At 38.8% G+C, this 24,293-nt stretch overlaps 1 protein-coding gene across 1 annotated transcript in view; it reads right to left on the reverse strand.

The window, feature by feature from the left end:
• STARD9 (StAR related lipid transfer domain containing 9) overlaps window positions 1-24,293 on the reverse strand; it is a 122,762-nt gene that overhangs the window by 53,185 nt on the left and 45,284 nt on the right. Inside the window, exons 4-9 of the mRNA XM_047075224.1 lie at window positions 18,761-18,877; window positions 15,043-15,075; window positions 14,893-14,954; window positions 12,767-12,879; window positions 3,518-3,587; window positions 1,574-1,646 (exon numbers count right to left, since the gene is read on the reverse strand). Of these exons, the coding sequence (XP_046931180.1) occupies window positions 1,574-1,646; window positions 3,518-3,587; window positions 12,767-12,879; window positions 14,893-14,954; window positions 15,043-15,075; window positions 18,761-18,877 (468 nt within the window). The remainder of the gene's footprint in view (window positions 1-1,573; window positions 1,647-3,517; window positions 3,588-12,766; window positions 12,880-14,892; window positions 14,955-15,042; window positions 15,076-18,760; window positions 18,878-24,293) is intronic.

Genomic DNA, 24,293 nt, shown 5'->3' on the forward strand with positions numbered 1-24,293 from the left:
CACTGGCATCATTAAACAATTTAACATCTGGAGCACTTAGAATCAATTTCTACTGACTGTTACTGTTTGTTTGTTTGTTTGTTTGTTTCTTTTTCCCCCATGGCCATGAGTTGTAGTTTCTTACTTGCTTTTGCATGTCTAATATTTTTGGTCGAATACTAGCCATTTTAGATAATATACTGTAACAACTCTGAATTCTGTTATTTTTTTTTCCCCCTTGAAAGTGGCAGTGGTTGTTGGGTTTCTCTCATAACTTGCCTAGGCTAAAAATTTCTAAAATCTGCCTCCCCAGCAATATATAGCCAAAGAATTCTATGTTCAGTTTTTTCCTTTAGTTGTTTTTACCTCTAAGCTTGGCCTTTTGGGGGCCACTCTGTGTCTACATAGCTAAGTATTCAACAAAAGACAGGTCATAAATTATAATCAAACATCTTGAGCCAATAAAATCTCTATTCTCTGTTAATGGATCTATGTGTGGGCTGGGGAATGCATTAAAAGTTCAGTTTTAGGTTTAGGTTCTGTTCAATACAGGATATGTGAAGATCTAATCAAGTCTGCTATGGCTGCATCATCTTCCAGAACTTCCTGTTAAATCCCCAGATAATTTGCCAGTTCATTTCTTGCCTGAAACAGACTCACAACCTCAGTCTTAAGGGAGCTATTGATCTCCTGTTCCTTGCCATCAAAAGCACCACTCTAACTTGAAAAAGGTCCAAATCATGTGAACTCCTCTAGCAGCGGTAGCAACAAAGGTGCTGGCTTTCATGGCCTTCTGTTCCCTCACTCAACTACCTCACTGACAGAGACAGGTGGAGATAGTAACAGCCTAAGGCAACACACCACAGGTTTGTACTATTCTTACCTGCAATTTGGTAGTTTTCTTAAACAAATTGTGGTTTATTATATGACTCTGGTCTATATTTAGAGAGGAGAAATGGTTATTTTGACAGTTTTGATCAGGTTTATAGTTGCTTTTGAGGGATAGGATTTGTTGATCTCTTTACTCCATCATAATAGAAGTAAATCTTCAACCTTTTCATTTTAACGCTTATATTTATTTCAGTCTCGCTCCTTGTTTTATCTTTTTAATGTTTATTTATTTATTTTGAGAGAGAGAGAGTACATGGAAGAGAGAGTTGGGAGGGGAAGAGAGAGGATCTCAGGCAGGCTCTGTGCTGCCAGTGCAGAGCCCGACATGGGGCTCAATCCCACAAACCATGGGATCATGACCTAAGCCAACATCAAGAGTTGGACACTTAACCAACTGAACCACCTAGGTGCCCCTTGCTTGTTTTAAATGCTCATATTGATCACATAGATATAAAAGTGCTTTGAAATGTTAAAAGTAAATATAAGTTGAAGATATTTTGATTAGTTTTTATGAAACTGCCTCCACCCTTTCTGGTGTAGAGCTTAGTAGATTGTATGTAGGTCCTCCTTGTGACATTAGATCACAGTAAAGGACCTGTAAATGGAAAGGTAAGAAGAAAGGAAAAGAAGTAAGAAAAGACAAGAAAGCCGTCAAAAGGGACTGAGAAAGGAAGAAATCTAAGCAAATAAAGGGGTAACCAACCTGTGTATAGTAGATAGTGAAGATGGCATGGGATCTGCTGCTGGCTTCATGAACATGAGTGGCTGCTGTGATTCTGTGTACATAAAGGAAGACAATTAGGATAGGTATTGTTTATGCACGGTGGATCCTTAAGAATCCATGGGGAACACAAGAAGTGTTAGTGTCGAGGTTCACAGGTGAGAATCACAAAACATCCATATTTAGTCCAGTTTAGTTAGGAGAGTGGTCCAAAGATGGCAGAAGCAGCATTCTAGGTATGGATATCTGAGAATAAAAGGCAGTGTAGTGTCATATTAAACCACATTAGGACATTTTTAAGCAAAAGCAGCAAAAATCAGAGTTGAAAAGGGGAATACTAGAGTGTCGCCAACCTGGAAGAATATCCCCAAAATAGACCCATTTAAAGAAAACAAGAGGAAATAGAGAGCTTGTTGGAGAAGCCTCAAAGAAAAAGTAAAACGTGATTAAACACTAAATATTAATGTTGTAGTGTCAGAAAGGGATTTGAAATGAGATCCTGAATTATGTCAAAGTCATACTTAAGCAAGGTGGAATGCATAACCTCCTTTAGAATTCATTGAAATATTAATCCTTAAAGTCAGAAGAGTCTTCCCTTCATCTAAATCTAAGTCGGGGCGCCTGGGTGGCGCAGTCGGTTAAGCGTCCGACTTCAGCCAGGTCACGATCTCGCGGTCCGTGAGTTCAAGCCCCGCGTGAGGCTCTGGGCTGATGGCTCAGAGCCTGGAGCCTGTTTCCGATTCTGTGTCTCCCTCTCTCTCTGCCCCTCCCCCGTTCATGCTCTGTCTTTCTCTGTCCCAAAAATAAATAAACGTTGAAAAAAAAAATTAAAAAAAAAAAATAAATCTAAGTCAATCATGTTTCAGTTTAAGACCATCTTACTGACTTCTGTTCTCAGAGGAGCTGGAGAATGGAAGAAGAGTCAAACTCCAAAGACAGGTCTCATTATTCAAGGATAAAGAGGAAAAAGTGAAGCCTGACACTTAAAGATCAAGGAACGCAGGGTATCCTGAAGACCAGAGTCAAGTGCCTCCAGGATAGTTCCATGAAACCCAAGGAGTAGAATGTCAAACTTAAGTTCTTCTTTTGGGGCCCCTGAGTGGCTCAGGTGAGCATCTGACTTCGGCTCAAGTCATGATCTCAGGGTTTTTGAGTTCAAGCCCCATATCGTGCTCACAGCTGTGAGCACACAGCCTGCTTCGGATCCTCTGTCCTCCTCTCTCTGCCCCTCCCCTGCTTGCATGCTCTCAAAAATGAGTAAAACATTTAAAAATTAAAAAATAAAGTTCTTCTTTTATGGTCAATTAACTTGGACATGCTATTAATAGGGTAAATAGAAGACTAAATCCCAACATTTTTCCCAGGTAAAAAAGTCTGTTCTTTCAGGCATGTACTATTAACAGTCTCAGTATTTCCTAGTAACCAACGATACGGAATGTTATCACAATTTACAATAGCTTTTAGGAGCGTCTACAGCACTTATTCGTAGCAGATTCAAAACAGTCTTTTTTTAGGTATCCTTTACAAATATATCAAACTAGAAGAAAAATGGTTTCCTGAAACATTTTAAACTATACTGGTTCTTATCTCTATCAAGCCTACAGAAAGAACAATGCAGGCAAGAATCTTTCTTTAGTCAAAATGGCAAAAGTTGTGTATTATAAGACAAAGCACAGAGTAACTCTGGGCTTACTGCCTAATATTATTATATCCAGAACAAACTCCAGCCTATCTACTAGTGAGAAATGCATGAAATCTTAGCTACTGCCCCTTCCGCTGGGTACATTACTGTTCTGAGAAAGGTCTCCTGATGGTGAATGTGGGAAGCTACAGAGAGAAGTATAATCATATACTCCAAAAGGGAGATGAGAACACAGGAAAGAAGAATGAGGCTGAAAGAAGGACAGCAACAAATAAACCTGTTACCTGTTTGCTATTCCCTCCTCCAAGAGTTGAATTACTTGCTTATAGTTGGTAACTACATGTTGAGATAAACCTATCAGATTTGTGAGGGAGGAAAAAACAAAATAAATAAAATGTTTGATAAAGTTTAACTTCTTCCTGTAGGTCATTAACTTTATCCTATTTTATATAATTTGATAGACAAGAATAAGAGACCTTGACTAAATTCATTAAGATAATAAATTAAATCCACAAATATTTATTGGAAGCCTATTGTCAGGCATTATGATAGGCTCTGGAACCACAGGTCTCTGCCCTCACAGAAAATATAGTCTAGAATTCATACAGTGGTTCTGCTAACAACAACAAAAACAACAGCAATTCCTTACAATTTAGCTACATAGAGTATAAGAAAAGATTTTATATTCCCTCACATTTGGCCCTCACAAAATTTCTGAGGTAAACAGATGCTATGCACCCCACCAGACGGCAGACCCAATTTGGCATGCAAAACATACAGTACACATGTCCCTATGCAAACACAGTTTACAATCGTAAGAAGTTATACTATACAAAACCATATGGCCAAATGCCATAGGAGTAGAAGAGATAATAAATGGTAAGGCGATCAGAGGAGTGGCCAGGGCAGGCTCCATGAAGGAAGTGAGACTTGAATTTAGTCACTGAATAGGTAGGCTTTAGATAGATAAAGAGGAGTTTAAGGATATGAAAGCAAGTCTTTATGGGTTGTTAGTGACCAAATCAAAAAGTGCCTTCACAACTGAGTCAGATATTCAGGAAAAAAAGTAACTTCACTGGCTCATTGCTGAATACAATTAGGCTACAAATTAGCAAAGCAATTTCAACACTGACTGGATTTCTTTACTTATTTATTTTTTTTTTCAACGATTATTTATTTTTGGGACAGAGAGAGACAGAGCATGAACGGGGGAGGGGCAGAGAGAGAGGGAGACACAGAATCGGAAACAGGCTCCAGGCTCTGAGCCATCAGCCCAGAGCCTGACGCGGCGCTCGAACTCACGGACCACGAGATTGTGACCTGGCTGAAGTCGGACGCTTAACCGACTGCGCCACCCAGGCGCCCCTGGATTTCTTTATTTTAAGAAATTATTGGTAAAGCCACAATGAGATATCACCTCACACGTGTCAGAATGGCTAAAATCAAAAACACAAGAAACAACAAGTGTTGGCAAGGACACGGAGAAGAAGGAACCCTCGTGCACTGTTGGTAGGAATGTAAACTGGTGTGGCCGCTATGGAAAACAGGATGGAGGTTCCTCAAAAAATTAAAAATAGAACTGCCATATGGCCCAATAATTCCACTATTTACTCAAAGAATACAAAAATTCTTTTTTTTTAATTTGTTTTTAATGTTTCTTTATTTGGAGAGGGAGAGAGAGAGAGAAAGAGAGAGAGCATGATCAGAGGAGGGGCAGAGAGAGAGGGAGACACAGAATCCAAAGCAGGCTCCAGGCTCTGAGCTGTCAGCACAGAGCCCGATATGGGGCTCAAACTCACCAAACGTGAGATCATGACCTGAGTAGAAGTCAGATACTCAACTGACTGAGTGACTCAGGGGCCCCAAGAACACAAAAATTCTAATTTGAAAAGATATATGCACCTCTGTTTATTGCATTATTTACAACAGCCAAAATATGGAAGCAGCCCAGGGTCCATCGATAGACGAATGGATAAAGGAATTGTGGTATAAGGGCGCCTGGATGATTCAGTCAGTGGGCATCCTACTCTTGATTTCACCTCAGGTTATGAACATGGAGTTGTGGGATCAAGCCCCAAGTTGGGCTCCACACTGAGCATACAGCCTGTTTGGGATTCTCTTTCTCCCTCCCTTTGCCCCTCTCCCCTGCTTGTTTTCTCTCTCTCTCTCAAAAAAACAAACAAACAGAAATTGTGGTGTATATATATATACAATGGAATATTGCTCAGCCATAAAAAAAAAGTATGAAATCTTGGGGTGCCTGTGTGGCTCAGTTGGTTGAGCATCCGACTTCAGCTCAGGTCATGATCTCGCAGTTCATGAGTTCAAGCGCTGGGTCAGGCTCTGTGCTAACAGCTCAGAGCTTGGAGTCTGCTTTGGATTCTGTGTCTCCCTCTCTCTCTCTGCCTGCTCATGCTCGCTCGCTCTCTCTCTATCTCTCTCAAAAATAAACATTAAAAGAATTTTTTTAAAGAATGAAACCTTGCCATTTGCAACAACATAGATGAAGCTAAGAAGTATAATGCTCAGTGAAATAAGAAAGAAAAACACCATATGATTTCACTCATATGTGGAATTTAAGAAACAAAAGAACAAAGGGGGAAAAAAGAGACAAAAAAAACCAGACTCTTAAACTATAGAGAACAAACTGATGGTTATCAGAGGGGAGGTGGTTGGGGAGATGGGTGAAATAGGTGATGGAGATTGTAAGTACCCTTATCGCGATGAGCCCTGGGTGATGTATGGAATTGCTGGATCATTACGTGAAACTAATATAACACTGTATGTTAACTATAATGGATATAAAATAAAATTTAAAAAATAAGATTTTTTAATGAAATAAAATAATAAATAAAAAAGAAATTATTATTATTTAGATGTTATAATTAGTTTTATGGTTATGTTTTTTTTTAATCTTTACCTTTTAGGGCTACATACTAAAATATTATAGATGAATTGATGTGACATATACAATTTGCCTTAAAACAATACAGAATGAGGGAAAATAGACAGGAATATAGGTACAGCAAAACTGGCCAGGGGTTAATGATTATTGTAACTGGGTGATGAATACATGGGGGTTCATTATATTAGCCTATTTTTGTGTGTGTTCAAAATTTTAATACAAAGTTTTAAAAATTGTGGTAATGGTAAGTGAGATAACACAAATCAATCCTTCCAGTACAGACTATTAGAAAAATCTGGACAAGTAATATTAAAGACATACGTTTTGAGGCACAGAGGGATACCCAGATATTAAAAATTTTCTGGCCATATACTGGGCGAAGATGGAAGCCCAGAGAAAAGAGGCCAGCATCTGGGGACACTTTTCCTCTGAGGTCATTTGCCAGATCTTGAGGGGATATGACTCAGAGCAGTTCCCTTGACAACCTCACTGGTCTAGAAAAACCCAGACTGCAGTCCAGATCCCACCCACAGTTGCCCTATAGAACACCACTTGAGCTGGAAACCCAAAGGGCTAAAACACAAGAATAAAAGAGTTAGAAGTACATAGCCTTTGAAGGGTTTGCAACGCAGCTTTGAACGTTGCCAAAACTTAAATTGGACTGAGGTGATTCTGGATCACTAGCATATGCAGAAACCTGGACAAATAAAGAGAAGTCTTCTGCACAGAAAGATACCATTGTCCTACACCTTCAAATAATTTCTATAAAAAAATTTAGCCAACACTATCTGGCACAAAATGGTAACAAACCAAACATCCAAGTAGATCTGGCAATAAATAAATGAAAACCAGGAAAAAATAATAGGCAATATAAAAGAATTATTCACCATGATCTAGTGGGATTCATTCCTGGGCTGTGGGGCTGGTTCAACATTCGCAGATCAATCAATGTGATACATCACATTAGTAAAAGAAAAGATAAGAACCATATGATCCTGTCAATCGATGCAGAAAAAGCATTTGACAAAATTCAGCATCGTTTCTTAATAAAAACCCTCGAGAAAGTCGGGATAGAAGGAACATACTTAAACATCATAAAAGCCATTTATGAAAAGCCCACAGCTAATATCATCCTATATGGGGAAAAACTGAGAGCATTCCCCCTGAGGGAAACATGACAGGGATGTCCAATCTCACCGTCGTTGTTTAACATAGTGTTGGATGTTCTAACATCAGCAATCAGACAACAAAAGGAAATCAAAGGCATCAAAATTGGCAAAGATCAAGTCAAGCTTTCACTTTTTGCAGATGACATGATACTATACATGGAAAACCCCATAGACTCCATCAAGTCTGCTAGAACTGATATATGAATTCAGCAAAGTCGCAGGATACAAAATTAATGTACAGAAATCAGCCGCATTCTTATACACTAATAATGAAGCAACAGAAAGACAAATAAAGAAACTGATCCCATTCACAATTGCACCAAGAAGCATAAAATACCTAGGAATAAACCTAACCAAAGATGTAAAAGATCTGTATGCTGAAAACTATATAAAGCTTATGAAAGAAATTGAAGATACAAAGAAATGGAAAAACATTCTGTGCTCATGGACTGGAAGAATAAATATTGTTAAAATGTCACTACTACCCAAAGGTATCTACACATTCAATGCAATCCCAATCAAACTAGCACCAGCATTCTTCTCGAAGCAGAAGAAGCAATCCTAAAATTTGTATAGAACCACAAAAGACCCCAAATGGCCAAATTAATATTGAATAAGAAGACCAAAGCAGGAGGCATCACAATCCCAGACTTTAGCCTCTACTACAAAGCTGTAATCATCAAGACAGCATGGTATTGGCATAAAAGAATTTTTTAAATAAAAATTTAAAAAAAGAATAATAGGCAATATAAATGCAAGAAAAATTCAGACCTTGGGGTTATGGTAACTTTAAAGTAACTCTGCTTACTATTTTCAAGGAACTAAACGCAAGATTATAAAACTTCAAAGAAAACTGGAAATTGTAATGAAAGGATCAAATGGAGATTTGGGAAATAAAAAGTACTACAGTGAAAATAAGAATTCAGTATCTAAATTTAATAGCAGGTTAGATACAACTGAAAAAAAAAGTGAGTAGAAAGATAGGTCAGAATCATATACCCAAAATAAAGCACACAAAGACAAAATACAAAAAATATAGACAAGAGGGTAAGAATCATAGCACAGATAAGGAATTGGTCTAACATACCTGTAAGTGGAGTTATAGAAGGAAAGTAGTGGGGAAAAAAGCAATATTAGAATAAATAATGACTAAAAAATATCCACAACTGATAAAGAGTCATTAAACAACAGACTCAAGAAGCCCAGCATGTGCACGAGGTGGACACCCACATGAGAAAGAGGACAGCAATGGCAAGGAGACAGATCACATGTAGGAAGGTAGATCAAAGAAGTATCTCCCCTGTTAGATAAAGGAATTACAAATATGAAAAGAGAGAAATCCAGAACGAACTGTGTTGTGTTGGACTGCAATTAAAGGTACTGGTGTGAATACAGATTACTTAGCTCTGTCCACTCAGAGGGACATTTGGGCATACATAGCACCCAGACCCTAGCTTCTAAATATTATTCTCCACTAAAAAGGAACAGGACTCCTGGGAGAAATGGCTGATTCCAAGACTGAGGCAAAGAAAGTAGATGGGCCTGGAATATCTCTGTGCTAGAAAACAAGGAGGTGCTCAAAAAATAACAGTGATGTGTCAAAATGTCACAAAAGTGTACTCAAAGAGGATTCCTGAGTGCATCAAAATAAAAAAATCACAGTAAAAGAAGATAACCCATTGGATAAAATAGGAAACCATGAATCTAAACTGAAATAAATAAACTGAAAGTTAGATGACGATGGGATATGTACATGATTTCACAGTACTGCCCCACAAATACTTGTTGATCACAAAAGGAAAATAGCAATTTCAGAGTGAAAAAGGCTGGCAGCTATCACCTTAAAAATCATAAGTAATGGGACACATTAAAATTGTATACTACTTGATGGCTGTCAAAGTTCATGAAAGTTAAAGAGAGACTAAGGAAACTTTCCAGACGAAAGAGTCCCAGAGAGACAAACTAAATGCAATCTGTGATTCTCAAATGGGCAATTATCAGGATAGTTAGGGAAACTTAAATGGGTTTTAATGATTAGATGGTAGCAACATGCCAAAGTTAATCTCCTGATTTCGGTGGTTGTGCTGTGATTATACAGGAGAACATTCCTATTTGGAGGAATGGAGGGAAAATACCCTAAAATAATCAGGGGAGATGGGTCATTAGGTTCGCAATTCACTCTCAAATGGTTCAAGAAAAAAAGTTCTTTACACTGTACTTGCAACTTTTTAAAAAGTTTACTTTGTTTCAAAGTTAAAAAACAAAAAATTTAGGAGTGCCTGGGTGGCTCATTCGGTTAAGCATCTGACGGTTTCAGCTCAGGTCATGGTCTTATGGTTTGTGGGTTCAAGTCCCAAATTGGGCTCTGTGCTGGTGGATCACAGCCTGCTTGGGATTCTCTCTCTCTTTCTCCCTCTCCCTCTGCCCCTTCCCTGCTCATGCTCTCTCTCCCTCTCAAAAAATAAAAAATAAAAAAAACTCTTGGAAAACTTTTAGAAAAAAAAAGAGAATTCCCTTAATCTGCTAAGGCAATGTTTCTCAAAGCTGGTGCAAAGACTGGGGCCAGTTCTCAAATTGTTACTGGTATGTAATGAGATAGAAACAGAAATGAGAGTTTTAAAAACTTTTATAACAATATGACAAGTGATTTTATATCTTTTGAATTCGTAAAAAGAATTTGAGCTTATAATCAAGATGTCTTTCTCATTTTTCTAGTAATTCATCTTTTTTTTTTTAAGATTTTATTTTTAATCTCTACACCCAAGGTGGGGCTCAAACTCACAGCCCCAAGATCAAGAGTCGCATGCTCCTCCAACTGAGCTAGCCAGGCACCCCTAATTCATCTTTACTTTATCAAGGTTTTGGTTTGCCATAGATTGGAATTTTTTTTTTAAAACCTGGTCCTATATTTTTGCTATATTTTTATAAGTGTGTGATAAAGAATATTTATTAAAAACAAACACTATTGCAAATATCATACCTAATGGTAAAATGTTGAAGCTTTCCTCTGGGGACAAGATTAAATACTGCTAGCACTTTAATTTAATATGGTACCAGAGGTCCTGGTAAGTGCAGAAAGGCAAGAGGAAAAAAGGTTTAAGAATTAAATTAAAAAAAAAAAAAAAGAATTAAAAAAAAAACATGTAGATTGAACACATAGAATATTAAAAAAAATTTTTTTCAGAAACCCAATTACCTACCTCCAACACCTTCTACTTTGCACCTTATCCCTTTATGTTAAGATAAAGGCCAAGGCAAAAACATAATACTGTCCTTTTCTCACTTAGATAATACTTCAGACCCTATAACCACTAGCCTCTGATGTGTGCTTTGGGCAGAACTTTGTACGTTTCAGATTTGAACTTAATCTGTCATCTAATTAATAAACTTTTTAATGGAAGGTAGTGGGCTACCCCCTTCCTTTCCTTTGATTTAGACAACTCTCAAGTTTCAGCTCACAATTCTGAACTAGAAGTGTAAGTTCTTATATTTTCATATTTCCTATGGCACCCTGAATAGTATAGGCATCTAGTAGGTATTCAATAAATTCCCAGAGAATTGGTTTCAAAGCAGAAACCACTTTCCACTTTGGAATCACATTCACACAATGTATGAGCCCAAAAATGGAGGTACACAGACACGTATATAGGCAGGCAGGTAGGCAGATAATGTAAATAAATGAAGAAAGCAAATGTTTAAAAAACTAAAAGTAAAAAGTTTGCTGTAATGCCATCAGAGAGTAGTAAGGGGAATAATAGTTCAGTGTGACTATTCAGAGTCTTAGCTTCCAAGGCTGGTTCTGTACAACTTAAGTTCAAGGCTCCTTCATTGAGAAATGGGAGGAATGTTGACCTTTATTTGTCATGATTTGAGAAAATGCCGATCAACTTTAAGAAACATGTAACCCAAAGGATCTAAGAGACTTTTTGCTGGGTTAGAATTATTTCCTACCAACCATCCACCCTCCCCCTGAGGGTTCACTCCATGAAGGTATCCAAAAGAGCCCTGAGATTTCAGTCCAGTTCCTGTCACTGACCTTGGGTATATGACCCAAGCTGAATGGCTATGCATAAGTTCCTACCTTCTCCGGGTTTCAGGTGCAATGCCAATCAAAAAATCTATGATCACAGGTCTCCCTGATGTACAGGATTCTGTCCCACTCATCTCCTCCTATTCTAGGCAATGTTCCCAGTTCCAACCATGCCCCAGTGAGCTGTGTGATTTGGGAATATCCCCTAGCTTCTTGTAGCTTCATTTTAGCCTTTGTGCAATGGGAACAACTGGACTGTGTCTGAGGTTTCCTCTACTTCCCCACCACACACACACACACACACACACACACACACACACACACATTAAAATAAAACACAAAGGTGAGAAACTGTGACACTACTGCATCAACACCTGGTCTGCCCTCAAAGTATTGTTTTACACAGAAATACATATCCACACAGTTTTACAGAGTAAACTCCACTGGCTCTTAGGAAAGCAAATGGCATTTTTGTTGTTTCCAGGCTGCTGTTTATGATGGAACATTTAGGAAAAGACAAAGGTAGCAGAATCAGTGACTGGTACACCTCCACTGGTCATGCCCTGGTCAAAGAAGAGACCAACTCTTGATGTCTGATATAACTCTCTTTTGTCAGGATTTAAATTAGCATATCTCTGAAGCAATAGGAGCATAGAATTTGAGTGTTATTTTTATAGCGGCCTGAAAGGGTAAAAACTTCCTCCACAAAAGAACACAACTGTTTCTACTTAATATTAAGATCTAGCCTAATGGGATAAGACAAATGGCACCAAACACCAAGTATCAGCACTCAATGAGGAAGCAGTTCTGACCCGTGTTATGTGTGACATCTCCTCATTTCCCTATCACCACCAGTGGAAGAGAAAGTACTCAGAAAAGGAGAAAGCCTGACCTGGGAGTCAGTCCAGGCCCTGCTGGACCTGGCACCACAGACCCAACCTTATACCATGCCACTTTCCCTCTCATCCACCATGCTTTAGACACATCGGTCTCCTTGTAATCATCCAGCCCTTCTCTCAGGGCTTTTGCTCACGGTGCTCCTTCTACCTGAGTCACTCTCCCCCTTGCTACACCATTCTTCACGTGACTGGCTTCTGAATCTCCTCACATAAGTGTTTCCTGACCACGCTATGCAGATGGACTGCCTACACTGCCCAATGCTCTTTTCCATCATGACATCTATTTAGTTTTTATTAGCTTTTTATCACTACTTTAATTGTTTGTTTTCTGCCTCACCCCCCACAAGACTATAAGCCTGCCTCTGAGGGCAGGATTGTCTTTTTTGTTTATTGCTATATATCCAGCATGTAGTACAGCAGGTGGCACATAGTAAGTATTCACTATACATCTGTTAAATGAATCAGTGACCATTAGGAAAGCTTCTCAGAATTCAGTTTGGTCTCAGACTTCCAGGACCACAGTGGCTCACCTTGTACATAGGGCCCCATCTCTGGGTGCTCCCTGACCCGTAGACTGTAGGACTTTTTTTGATCAGATTGCTTCAGCAGATCCCGCACTCGTTCATTATAGATTTCCAGAAAACTAAAGACATGTAGAACAAGGCACGTAATTACATTTTGAAAAATGGGGACATCTTTTCAAAATTACATTGTGAAAAAAGGCAACATATTAGATTTGGAAAAAAGTAGGGGAAACACTAAGCCAAGAATCAGAAGGTTCTAATTCTTGATCTAGTTCTACCTCTGACACTCTAAGACCTTGACCATGCCAAGGAGCCCCACTGAGTCTCTTTCTACATGTGCACAATTGTGCTGCTAGCGTTAGCTGTCATCACTTGACAGTCTTAGGTTTACAATGTCAGCGCTGACTCAAATTTAGCCTTCAAGAGGCTATTTCAGCATGGTTTTAGGATGCTGCCACCAGCCTATATCTTGATCAGGCCACCATACCGCAAAGTCTAAAGGCTTATTTCTTAAGTGATTTCCAAACATGATCTTTGAGCTCTTATTATTATGTGATGGCATCTTGAGAGCCAGTGTTGAGCAATGAGGACAGTTAAATGAATAAGATTCTGGTCCCTACCCCTAATTTAAGTAGGACAATTCTCATTTCACCTGTTTTATACACAGCAATTCTGGTTAATATATGCTGTATCTTATAGGTATCTACTAGCATTTCATTCCTTTTCAAAATAATAACATAGCTGGGCATCTGGCTGGCTCAGCTGGCGGAGCATACAACTCTTGATCTTGGGGTTGTGAGTTCAAGCCACATGCTGGATGTACAGATTATTTAAAAATAAAATCTTTAAAATAATAACAAAATAGCTACAATTCTTAATTAAAATCAGCAAAGATTTTGTTAAATAAGAAAACATAATTTGGATGTAAATTTTAATAAATAAAAAAATTAAAAAAAAGAAAAAGAAAACAAACTTCTCACAGAAAGGTCTTCCTCATCAGAACACAGATGTTTGCCTGTGAAGCCGGTGACCAGAAAAAAGGCTCCAGATCAGAGCTGAACACTATGCACATTCTTATAAACTGTTTCTTCTTAACCTTCCCAGATTTGGACACAGGAATCCCAGATGTCTCTCAGAGTAGTGGTTCCCAGACTTCACGGCCAATAAAACATTTAATATACATGTACATGCTCACAGACACACATATACATGTCTAAAAATTTTACTTTGCAAACTTAAAAAAATGTATAAATAATGTTCACTATCATTTAATTTTTAAAAAGGGCATTTATGGGGCGCCTGGGTGGCGCAGTCGGTTAAGCATCCGACTTCAGCCAGGTCACGATCTCGCGGTCTGTGAGTTCGAGCCCCGCGTCGGGCTCTGGGCTGATGGCTCAGAGCCTGGAGCCTGTTTCCGATTCTGTGTCTCCCTCTCTCTCTGCCCCTCGCCCATTCATGCTCTGTCTCTCTCTGTCCCAAAAATAAAATAAACGTTGAAAAAAAAAAAATTTAAAAAGGGCATTTATTCTTTTTGGGATGATGAAATGTTCTGGAATTAGTAAGGATAACTGCACAACCTCGTAAATATTAAAAAAAAACACTGAACTATACACTTTGGAGGCATGAATTTTATGATATATGAATTATATCTCATGTTTTTTAAAAAGGACACTGAACACCAAAAAAACAGAATACCAAAAATTAAGGGCAATTGGAAACCTTGCACCAACATTTTCGCTACAGGCTGGTTAAAACTTCATATGGGAGTAATCAGCACTGTCTTGGAACTAGAGCTTAGGAACTACTGACCCAAAGAACAACCTACTGGAGCTGGAAGAGGAATTCCAACAGCTGGTGTTAAACTGTAAGGAAAGTGAAGAAAAGGAACCCAGATAGCCAGGGCAAGCTGGTCCACAGGAAACACCTGTTTAAGCCTGGGGATAGGAATTAAGATTCCTACAACCCAAAAATCTAAGTATGTTTCTCATCGCTCTATACTGCAAAATATTTCTGCTGTGACTTTTCTCCATTCCTCTAGATGACTCTTGAAGCAAAGAGAGGACAGCTGAACATGCTACAATTTGGAGTAGAAACGGAAATATCTTAGGCCCTAGGGCCTGACAGGTTCTTACCTTACTTTTATCCTACAAGAGGAAGGCAGTGGGGCATAGTCTTCCTCCCTGATGAAGAGACCCTGCACAAACCAGAGGGTTGGAGTTCACTGAAGGGAGTGTACAAAGGAGGTGTACTTTGAGAGGATCTAGTCAAAATAGAATCTATACCTCACATATCCGTGGCGTCAACCCAACAGAGGCCTAGAGAAGAGAAGAAAGGAAAGCATTACTGTTCACTTACAGTGAAGCTCTCCCACAACAACCAGGAACCAAGGTTGGCAGGGGGATGGGCACATGGGTTCCCTGTGCTACCTCTTCGTTTTAGGCAGGTTCACTGGAAGTATGTAGAAGATTCTATTTGCCTATGCTCTCAGGAGACACGGGAGGAATGTACCAGCTGAGAGGCAGATCACCACCGTAAGAAGGAAGAGTGGAGAAGCTAACAAACACAGGTACCTGCTTTCATGCAATAAAGATTGCATCCTTCTTGGATAAACCTATTTACCACAGTGGGCCCTCCCAAAACACTTCTATCCCTACACATAGAGAACTAGAATACATGGGTGTTTAAAATATACATTTAGGGGGCACCTGGATGGCTCAGTTGGTTGAATGAAAACTTTGGCTCAGGTCATGACCTGACACAGTTCGTGAGTTCATGCCCCACATTGGGCTCACTGCTTTCAGTGCAAAGCCCACTTCGAATCCTATCTCCCTCTCTCTCTGCCCCTCCCCTGCTTGAGCTCTCTCTCAAAAATAAACAAACATTAAAAAAATTAAAAAATAAAATAAAATACACATGGGGGATCTGGATGGCTCAATGGGCTAAGCATCTGAATCTTGATTTCGGCTCAGGTAATGATCTCCCAGTTCGTGGGATCCAGCCCCATGATGGGCTCTTCATTGACAGTGCAGAGCCTGCTTGAAATTCTCTCTTCCTCTCTCACTGCCCATCCTCCCACACTCTCTCTCAAAATAAATAAATTAAAAAATAAAATAAAATAAAATAAAGCACACATTTAGGGAAAAGTAGCTTCTTTTTTCATTTTAGACCCATTGTTAACATGTATGTAGGTTAAAGCTTTTATACCCGTGGTGTAGTCGGCATTTTCTTTTAATTTCAAATACATAAAGTCACACTAAACACAGACATAGTAGCAATGCGCTGAGCCCAAGGCAGCAGGGGTAATCTTTTTTTTGTTAATGTTTATTTTTTTTTTTTAGGTTGTCTTTCTACTTTATTATTTTTAGCACAAAAATGTTTAATTTTAAGGAAGTCCAATTTATCTGTTTTTTTTTTCTTGCCACTTGTGATTTTGGTGCAGTATATCTAAAGTCATTGCCTAATTCAACATCACAATGATTTACTTCTATTTTGTTTTGTTTTCCAAAAAAACCCTACAATTTTAACACTTAAATTTAGATCTATGAATGATGTTGAATTACTTGTAGTTATGAGGTAGAGTTCTAGCATCTTTCATTTGCATGAGTGTATCTAGTTGTCCCAGCAACATTTTTTGAAAATACTATTCTTTGCCCATTGGATTGTCTTGACACACTTGTGGAAAGTTTAAAAGTTTGTTTTTCTATTTTCTTCCATTGATTTATATGTCAATCCTTATAAGAGGTCCACACAATCTTAGTTTATCTTTCTAGTAAATGATGAAGTCAAGGAGTATGAAACCTCCAAATTTGTTCTTTTTCAAAATTGTTTTGGATATCCTGAGACCCTTTAATTTGCATATGCATTTTAAGATCAGCTTCCCAATTTCCACAAAAAAAAAATGGTAGCTGGATTTTTTCTTTTAATTTCTTTTTTAAAATTTACATCCAAATTAGTTAGCATACAGTGTAATAATGATTTCAGGAGTAGAATCCAGTGATTCATCCTCTACATATAACACCCAGGGCTCATCCCAACAATTGTCTTCTTTAATGCCTCTTGTTCATTTAGCCCATCCCCCCACGCACAACCCCTCTGGCAACCCTCAGTTTGTTCTCTATATTTAAGAGTCTCTTATGGTTTGTCCCCCTCCCTGTTTTTATATTATTTTTGCTTCCATTCCCTTACGTTCATCTGTTTTGTATCTTAAATTCCACATATGAATGAAGTCATATGATATTTCTTTCTCTAATTTTGCTTAGTATACCTTCTAGTTCCACCCACATTGTTGCAAATGGCAAGATTTCATTCTTTTTGATTGCCAAGGAATATTCCATTGTGTGTGTGTGTGGTATGTGTGTGTATATGTGTATATGTATATATATATCCACACACACATCTTCTTTATCCATTCATCTATCAATGACATTTGGGATCTTACCATACTTTGACTATTATCGATGGTGCTCCCATAAACATTGGGGTGCATGTGCCCCTTTGAAACAGCACACATGTATCCTTTGGATAAATACCTAGTACTGCAATTGCTGGGTCATAGGGTAATTCTATTTTTAATTTTTTTGACGAACCTCCATACTATTTTCCAGAGTGGCTATACCAGTTTACATTCCCATCAGCAGTCCAAAAGGATTCCTTTTTATCCGCATCCTCACCAACATCTGTTGTCGCCTGAGTTGTTAATTTCAGCCATTCTGACTGGCGTGAGGTGGTATCTCATTGTGGTTTTGATCTGTATTTCCCTAATGATGAGTGATGTTGAGCATTTTTTCATGTATTTGTTGGCCATCTGGATGTCTTCTTTGGAAAAGTGTCATGTCTTTTGCCCATTTCTTCACTGGATTATTTGTTTTTTTGGGGGTGTTGAGTTTGATAAATTCTTTATAGATTTTAGATACTAACTCTTTACCTGATATGTAACTTGCAAATATCTTTTCCCATTCTGTTGGTTGCCTTTTAGTCTTGCTGTTTCCTTCCCATGCAGAAGTTTTTTTATTTTGATGAGGTCCCAAGAATTTATTTTTGCTTCTGTTTCCTTTGCCTCCAAGAGGTGTTGAGTAAGAAGTTGCTGTGGCCAAGGTCAAAGATGTTTTTGCCTGCTTTCTCCTCAAGGATTTTGATGGCTTTTTCTTATGTTTAGGTCTTTTATCCATTTCGAGTTTATTTTTGTGTATAAGAAATAATGTTTATTTTTAAGAGAGCGTGCTCATGATGGGGGGGGCAGAGAGAGAGGGTGACAGAGAATCTGAAGCAGGTTCTGTGCTGTCAGTGCGAAGCCCGACATGGGGCTCAAACTCACGAACTGTGAGATCATAACCTCAGCCAAAGTCGGATGCTCAACCAACTGAGCCACCCAGACACCCCTGGGGGGGGGGTAATCTTTCAGAAGGAATAATGTCCCAGATAATGTCCATTTGTAGTGTTATTTGCCACCTGCCCCACCAGTTCAACTAGCCAAGGTACTCCTAAACATAAAACAAAGAGGTGTGCTTAAGGACCTCTACCCTCCCAATTTTCCATGACAAAGTAAGGTTCTCATAAGTCCTTCATATTTCTGAAAGTTCCATCCCAGCAGCTGGTCCTCCTGCTTCTCTCCAACACTCAGATGGAACACATAGCCCCATTTCTGCACAGCCCTAGGCAGCACTTAAGATTCAGTCTGTCTCATCCACTCCTAAGGTGTTAAAAAGCTTCAAGCGACGAACTTGGAAATGATATGAGAAATTCAGCACTGACAGTTCTGCTTCATCAAAAGGAATGGTAAAATTCTAAGGTTCTTCAGGGTTTAATAAGGAAGGGCTAATTATTCAAAGTTCACCTTACAATTAAAGTGCTAAGAAACCCAATCTTACTACAGAAGAGAGTCCATTAAATCTTATTAAACTTGACTATTAAATTCATATTCTAGCTCTCAGTAGCAAGGACATTTGAGATTCAGGCTTGCTGTGGCAACAGAAAGAGATATATTCCAATACCAACACTCACTGGGGTCCCCAACATGGTATATGTCTTCCCAGAGCCTGTCTGCCCATAGGCAAAAAGGCATATGTTGTAGCCTTTGGCAGCTCCAGACAGTACTTCGGTTCCCAAATCTTGGAACACCTGTAACAACAAAAGTAAAAAGCATGTCATTATAGTCCTTCCCATAGCATATTGAGGAACCATATCATTTTAAAATTTTCAATGTCTAGCCTTGTGCCCAACATATAGTAAGTGTGTTAAAACACATTTGAATGAATAAATTTTCCCTAGTAAACTTTTTCTGAAACTGAATTCATTCTTGTAAAATCATAGAGAATTAATAGTCATGTGTACTTGAAACACTTTATAATATTTTTGGATTAAAAAAACCCAGGGGTGGGGTGACTGGGAGGCTCAGTCAGTTAAGTGTCCAACTCTTAACTTGGGCTCAGGTCATGATCTCGTGGTTCGGAAGTTTGAGCCCTGCATTAGGCTCCACGTAGATGGTGCACAGCTTACTTGGGATTCTCTCGGAGTCTCCCTCCCTCTTCCTCTCTCTCTCTCTCTCAAAATAAATAAATAAACTTAAAAAAATAACCCTGGGGTGCCAGGTTGGCTCAGTTGGGAGAGCATGTGACTCCTAACTTCCGGGTTGTAAGTTCAAGCCCCATATTGGGTGTAGAAATAACTTAAATAAATAAAACTTAAAAAGAAATTAAAAAAAAATAACCCAGAGTAGTGACATATGGAATTGTTCAATCACTATATTGTACCCCTGAAACTAATATAATACTCTATGTTAACTAACTAGAATGAAAATAAAAACTTAAAAAAAAAAAAGAGCTGTATTTACACTTCTTACCACACATAAAGGTTGAGGTAAGGTTGATACTATTTGTGGATCTATTTACCCATCCTCTCTCCAAACTTGTGGTAGTAGTATAGAAAAGTAGGGTTGGAGCTTGTTATTTAAAGAGAGAGGATTCATGTAAAATATATTTTTTAGTAGGGCCTAACATTAGGGAAAGTTCTTAAAATGATTTCTCTTCCTCTAAACAGCTACCTATAGTTTAATTATTAAGAACACAGGCTTTGGGGGGTGCCTGCGTGGCTCAGTCAGTTGAGCATCCAACTTTGGCTCAGGTCACAATTTCACGGTTCGTGAGTTCGAGCCCCACATTGGGTCCTGTGCTGACAGCTCAGAGCCTAGAGCCTGCTTCAGATTCTGTGTCTCCCTCTCTCTCTCTCTGCCCCCTCTCTGCTCATGTTCTGTGTCTCTCTCTCAAAAATAAACAAACATTTAAAAAAATATTAAAAAAAAAAAGAACACAGGCTTTGGAACTTTCTAGGTTCAAAGCCTGGCTCCTTGGGCAAGTAACCTTACCTCAGTTTCCTCATCAATGAAACAGATTTTTAAAAAGCACCTAAGAATAGGTTAAGGGAACTCTGAAACAACATCAAGCATACTAACATTCACATTACATGAGGCTGAGAAGAAGAGAGAAGAAAAAAAGGGACAGAAAATTTACTTCAAGAAATAACAGGGGCGCCTGGGTGGCGCAGTCGGTTAAGCATCCGACTTCAGCCAGGTCACAATCTCGTGGTCCGTGAGTTCGAGCCCCGCGTCAGGCTCTGGGCTGATGGCTCGGAGCCTGGAGGCTGTTTCCGATTCTGTGTCTCCCTCTCTCTCTGCCCCTCCCCCGTTCATGCTATGTCTCTCTCTGTCCCAAAAATAAATAAACGTTGAAAAAAAAATTTAAAAAAAAAAAAAAAAGAAATAACAGCTGAAAACTTCCCTAACCTGGATAAGAAAACAGACATCTAGGTCTCAGAGGCAAAGAGAGCCTGAAACAAGATGAACTCAAGGAGGTCCACCCCAAGAGACATAATAATTAAAATGTAAAAAATTAGGGGCACCTGGGTGGCTCAGTAGGTTGAGCCTCTGACTTTGGCTCAGGTCATGATCTCCTAGTCTGAGTTAGAGCCCCGCATTGGGATCTGTGCTGACAGCTCAGAGCCTGGAACCTGCTTCGGATTCTGTGTCTCCCTCTCTCTCTGCCCCTCCCCTGCTCATGCTGTCTCCCTCTCTCTTAAAAATAAATAAACAGTAAAAAAAATTTTTTTAATGTAAAAAATTAAAGATAAAAAGACAATCTTAAGAGCAAGAGAAGAGGGGCACCTGGGTGGGTCAGTCAGTTAAGATTTCGACTCTTGATCTCAGCTCAGGTCTTGATCTCAGGGCTGTGAGTTCAAGTCCCGCATTGGGCTCCATGCTGGGCATGAAGACTAGTTAAAAAAAAAAAAAGCTGGGGTAGCAATACTTACATCAGACAAAAAAAGACTTAAAACAAAGACTGTAACAATACACAAAGAACTACATTACATAATGATAAAGGGATCAATAAAATAAGAGGATATAACACTTATAAACATCTATGCACAGGGGCACCTAAATATATAACACAAATATTAGCAGACATAAAAGGAGAAGTTGACAGTAATATGCTAATAGTAGGAAATTATAACACCTGATTTACATCAATGGACAGACCATACAAACAGAAAATCAGTAAGAAAACAGCAGACTTGCATAACACATTAGACCAGATGGATGGCTACATGCAGAAGAATGAAACTGGACCACTTTCTTTTTTTTAATAATTTTTTAATTCAAAAAATTTTTTAAATTTAAATCCAAATTAGTTAGCATACAGTGCAATAATGATTTCAGGAGTAGAATCCAGTGATTCATCCTCTACATATAACACCCAGTGCTCATCCCAACAACTGTCTTCTTTAATGCTTCTTGTTCATTTAGCCCATCCCCCCACGCATAACCCCTCCGGCAACCCTCAGTTTGTTCTATTTAAGAGTCTCTTATGGGGCGCCTGGGTGGCGCAGTTGGTTAAGCGTTCGACTTCAGCCAGGTCACGATCTCGCGGTCCGTGAGTTCAAGCCCCGCGTGGGGCTCTGGGCTGATGGCTCAGAGCCTGGAGCCTATTTCCGATTCTGTGTCTCCCTCTCTCTCTGCCCCTCCCCCATTCATGCTCTGTCTCTCTCTGTCCCAAAAATAAATAAACGTTGAAAAAAATAAAAAAATTAAAAAAAAGTCTCTTATGGTTTGTCCCCCTCCCTGTTTTTATATTATTTTTGCTTCCCTTCCCTTATGTTCACCTGTTTTGTATCTTAAATTCCACATATGAATGAAGTCATGATATTTGTCTTTCTCTAATTTCTTAGCATAATACCCTCTAGTTCCATCCATGTTGTTGTAAATGGCAAGATTTCATTCTTTCTGATTGTCGAGGAATACTCCATTGTATATAGATACCACATCTTTATCCATTCATCCATCGATGGACATTTGGGCTCTTTCCATACTTTGGGGTGTTATGCTAAGTGAAATAAGTCATACAGAGAAAGACAGATACCATATGTTTTCACTCTTATGTGGATCCTGAGAAACTTAACAGAAGACCATGGGGGAGCCAAACCATAAGAGACTCTAAAAAGTGAGAACAAACTGAGGGTTGATGCGGGGTAGGAGGTGGGGGAGGGTGGGTGATGGGTATTGAAGAGGGTACCTGTTGGGATGAGCACTGTGTGTTGCATGGAAACCAATTTGACAATAAATTTCATACTTTGGCTACTGTCAATAATGCTGCTATGAACATTGGGGTGCATGTGCCCCCTTCAAAATAGCACATCTGTATCCCTTGAGTAAATACCTAGTAGTGCAATTGCTGGATCATAGAGTAGTTCTATTTTTAATTTTTGGAAGAACTTGTTTCTCCAGAGTGGCTGCACCAGTTTGCATTCCCACCAGCAATGCAAAAGGGTTCCTCTTTTGAAACTGGACAACTTTCTGACACCATACACACAAAAAAAAACTCAAAATGGGTTAAAGACCAAAAAATATAAGACCTGAAACCATAAGACTACTAAAAGAAAACACAGGCAGTGGGGTACCTGGGTAGCTCAGTCAGTTGAGCATCTGACTTCAGCTCAGATCATGATCTCCCAGTTTGTGGGTTCAAGCCCTGCATCAGGCTCTCTGCTGTCAGCATGGAACCCACTTCAGATCCTCTATTCCCCTCTCTCCCTGCCCCTTCTCCACACATGCACTTCCTCGCTCGCTCTCGCTCTCTCTCTCTCTCTCTCTCAAAAACTTGCCTCAGCAAGTTTTCTTTATCTGTCTCCTCAAGCAAAGGAAACAAAAGCAAAACTAAAAAATTGGGACTACTTTAAACTTAAAAGCTTTTGCATAGCAAAATAAATATCAGCAAAATGAAAAGGCAATCTACTGAACAGAAGATATTTCCAAATACTATATCTGATAAGGGGTTAATACCCAAAATAAAATATATATTTTATATACATAAAAATATATACAACTCAATGTCAAAAAAGCAAATAATCCAATCAAAAACAGGCCAAGGACCTGAATAGACATAGTTCCAAAGGAAACATAAAAATGACCAGAGATGCTCAACATGATTAATCATGGAGGAAGTGCAAATCAAAACCACAGTGAGTTATCACTTCAAACCAGTCAGTATGGCTAGTATCAAAAAGACAAGAAATAATAAGTTTTGGTGAGGATGTGGAAAAAAGGATGTGTAGTGTACTGCTGGTGGGAATATGTGTGGAGCCCCTGTGCAAAAAGGTATGGAGTTTCTCAAAATATTAAAAATAGAAAAATGCCATGTGACCCTGTAATTCCACTTCTGTGTACTTACCCATAAAAATGAAAATATCAAACTCAAAGAGATAAATAAACATTTATGTTCACTGCAGCATTATTTACAATAGCCAAGATATGGACGTAACCTATGCCTGTCAATCAATCAATCAATACATGATATACATTATACAATGGAATATTACTCAGCCATAAAAAAGGATGAAATCTTGCCATTTGCAGCATCATGAATAGAACTGGAAGGTATTTTGCTAAATGAACTAAGTCAGACAGGAAAAGGCAAATACCGTATGATTTCAATCATATGTGAAATCTAAGAAACGAAACAAATGAACAAACAAAAAACAGAAACAGACTCATAAAACAGAACTGGTAGTTGTCAGAAGGAAGGGGGTTTAGGAGATGGTTGGAATAAGTGAGGAGATGTAAGAGATACAAATTTCCAGTTATAAAATAAGCTACAGGGATGAAAATTACAGCACAGGGAATACAGTCAGTAATACTGTAATAACTTTATAAGGTGACAGATAGTAATTATACTTATGGTGGCGAGCATTCCATAATGTATATAATTGTCAAATCACTATGGTATATATCTGAAACTAATAAACTATTTTATGACAATTCTACTTCCAAAAAATATAAAGATGATGAAGACACCGGCCCTCCCCCTGGCCAAAAACACATATGAGGCCTGACCAAGACAACCCTATGGAAAGTATCTCCCCTCTGATTTCCTGCTAGGGCTTTCCATTGTCCAATGCCAACCTCAAGCCAGAGGTTAAGAGAGTCCATTTTTTAGTCCAACAGGTCACCCTGGGGCAGAAAATAAGATGGAAATTTTTTTTATGTTTT

The sequence above is a fragment of the Lynx rufus genome, unplaced genomic scaffold (assembly GCF_022079265.1).
Source record: "Lynx rufus isolate CCGP_SWC_20201006 ecotype Redwood Valley unplaced genomic scaffold, mLynRuf1.p SCAF_13, whole genome shotgun sequence".
NCBI lineage: Eukaryota > Metazoa > Chordata > Mammalia > Carnivora > Felidae > Lynx > Lynx rufus.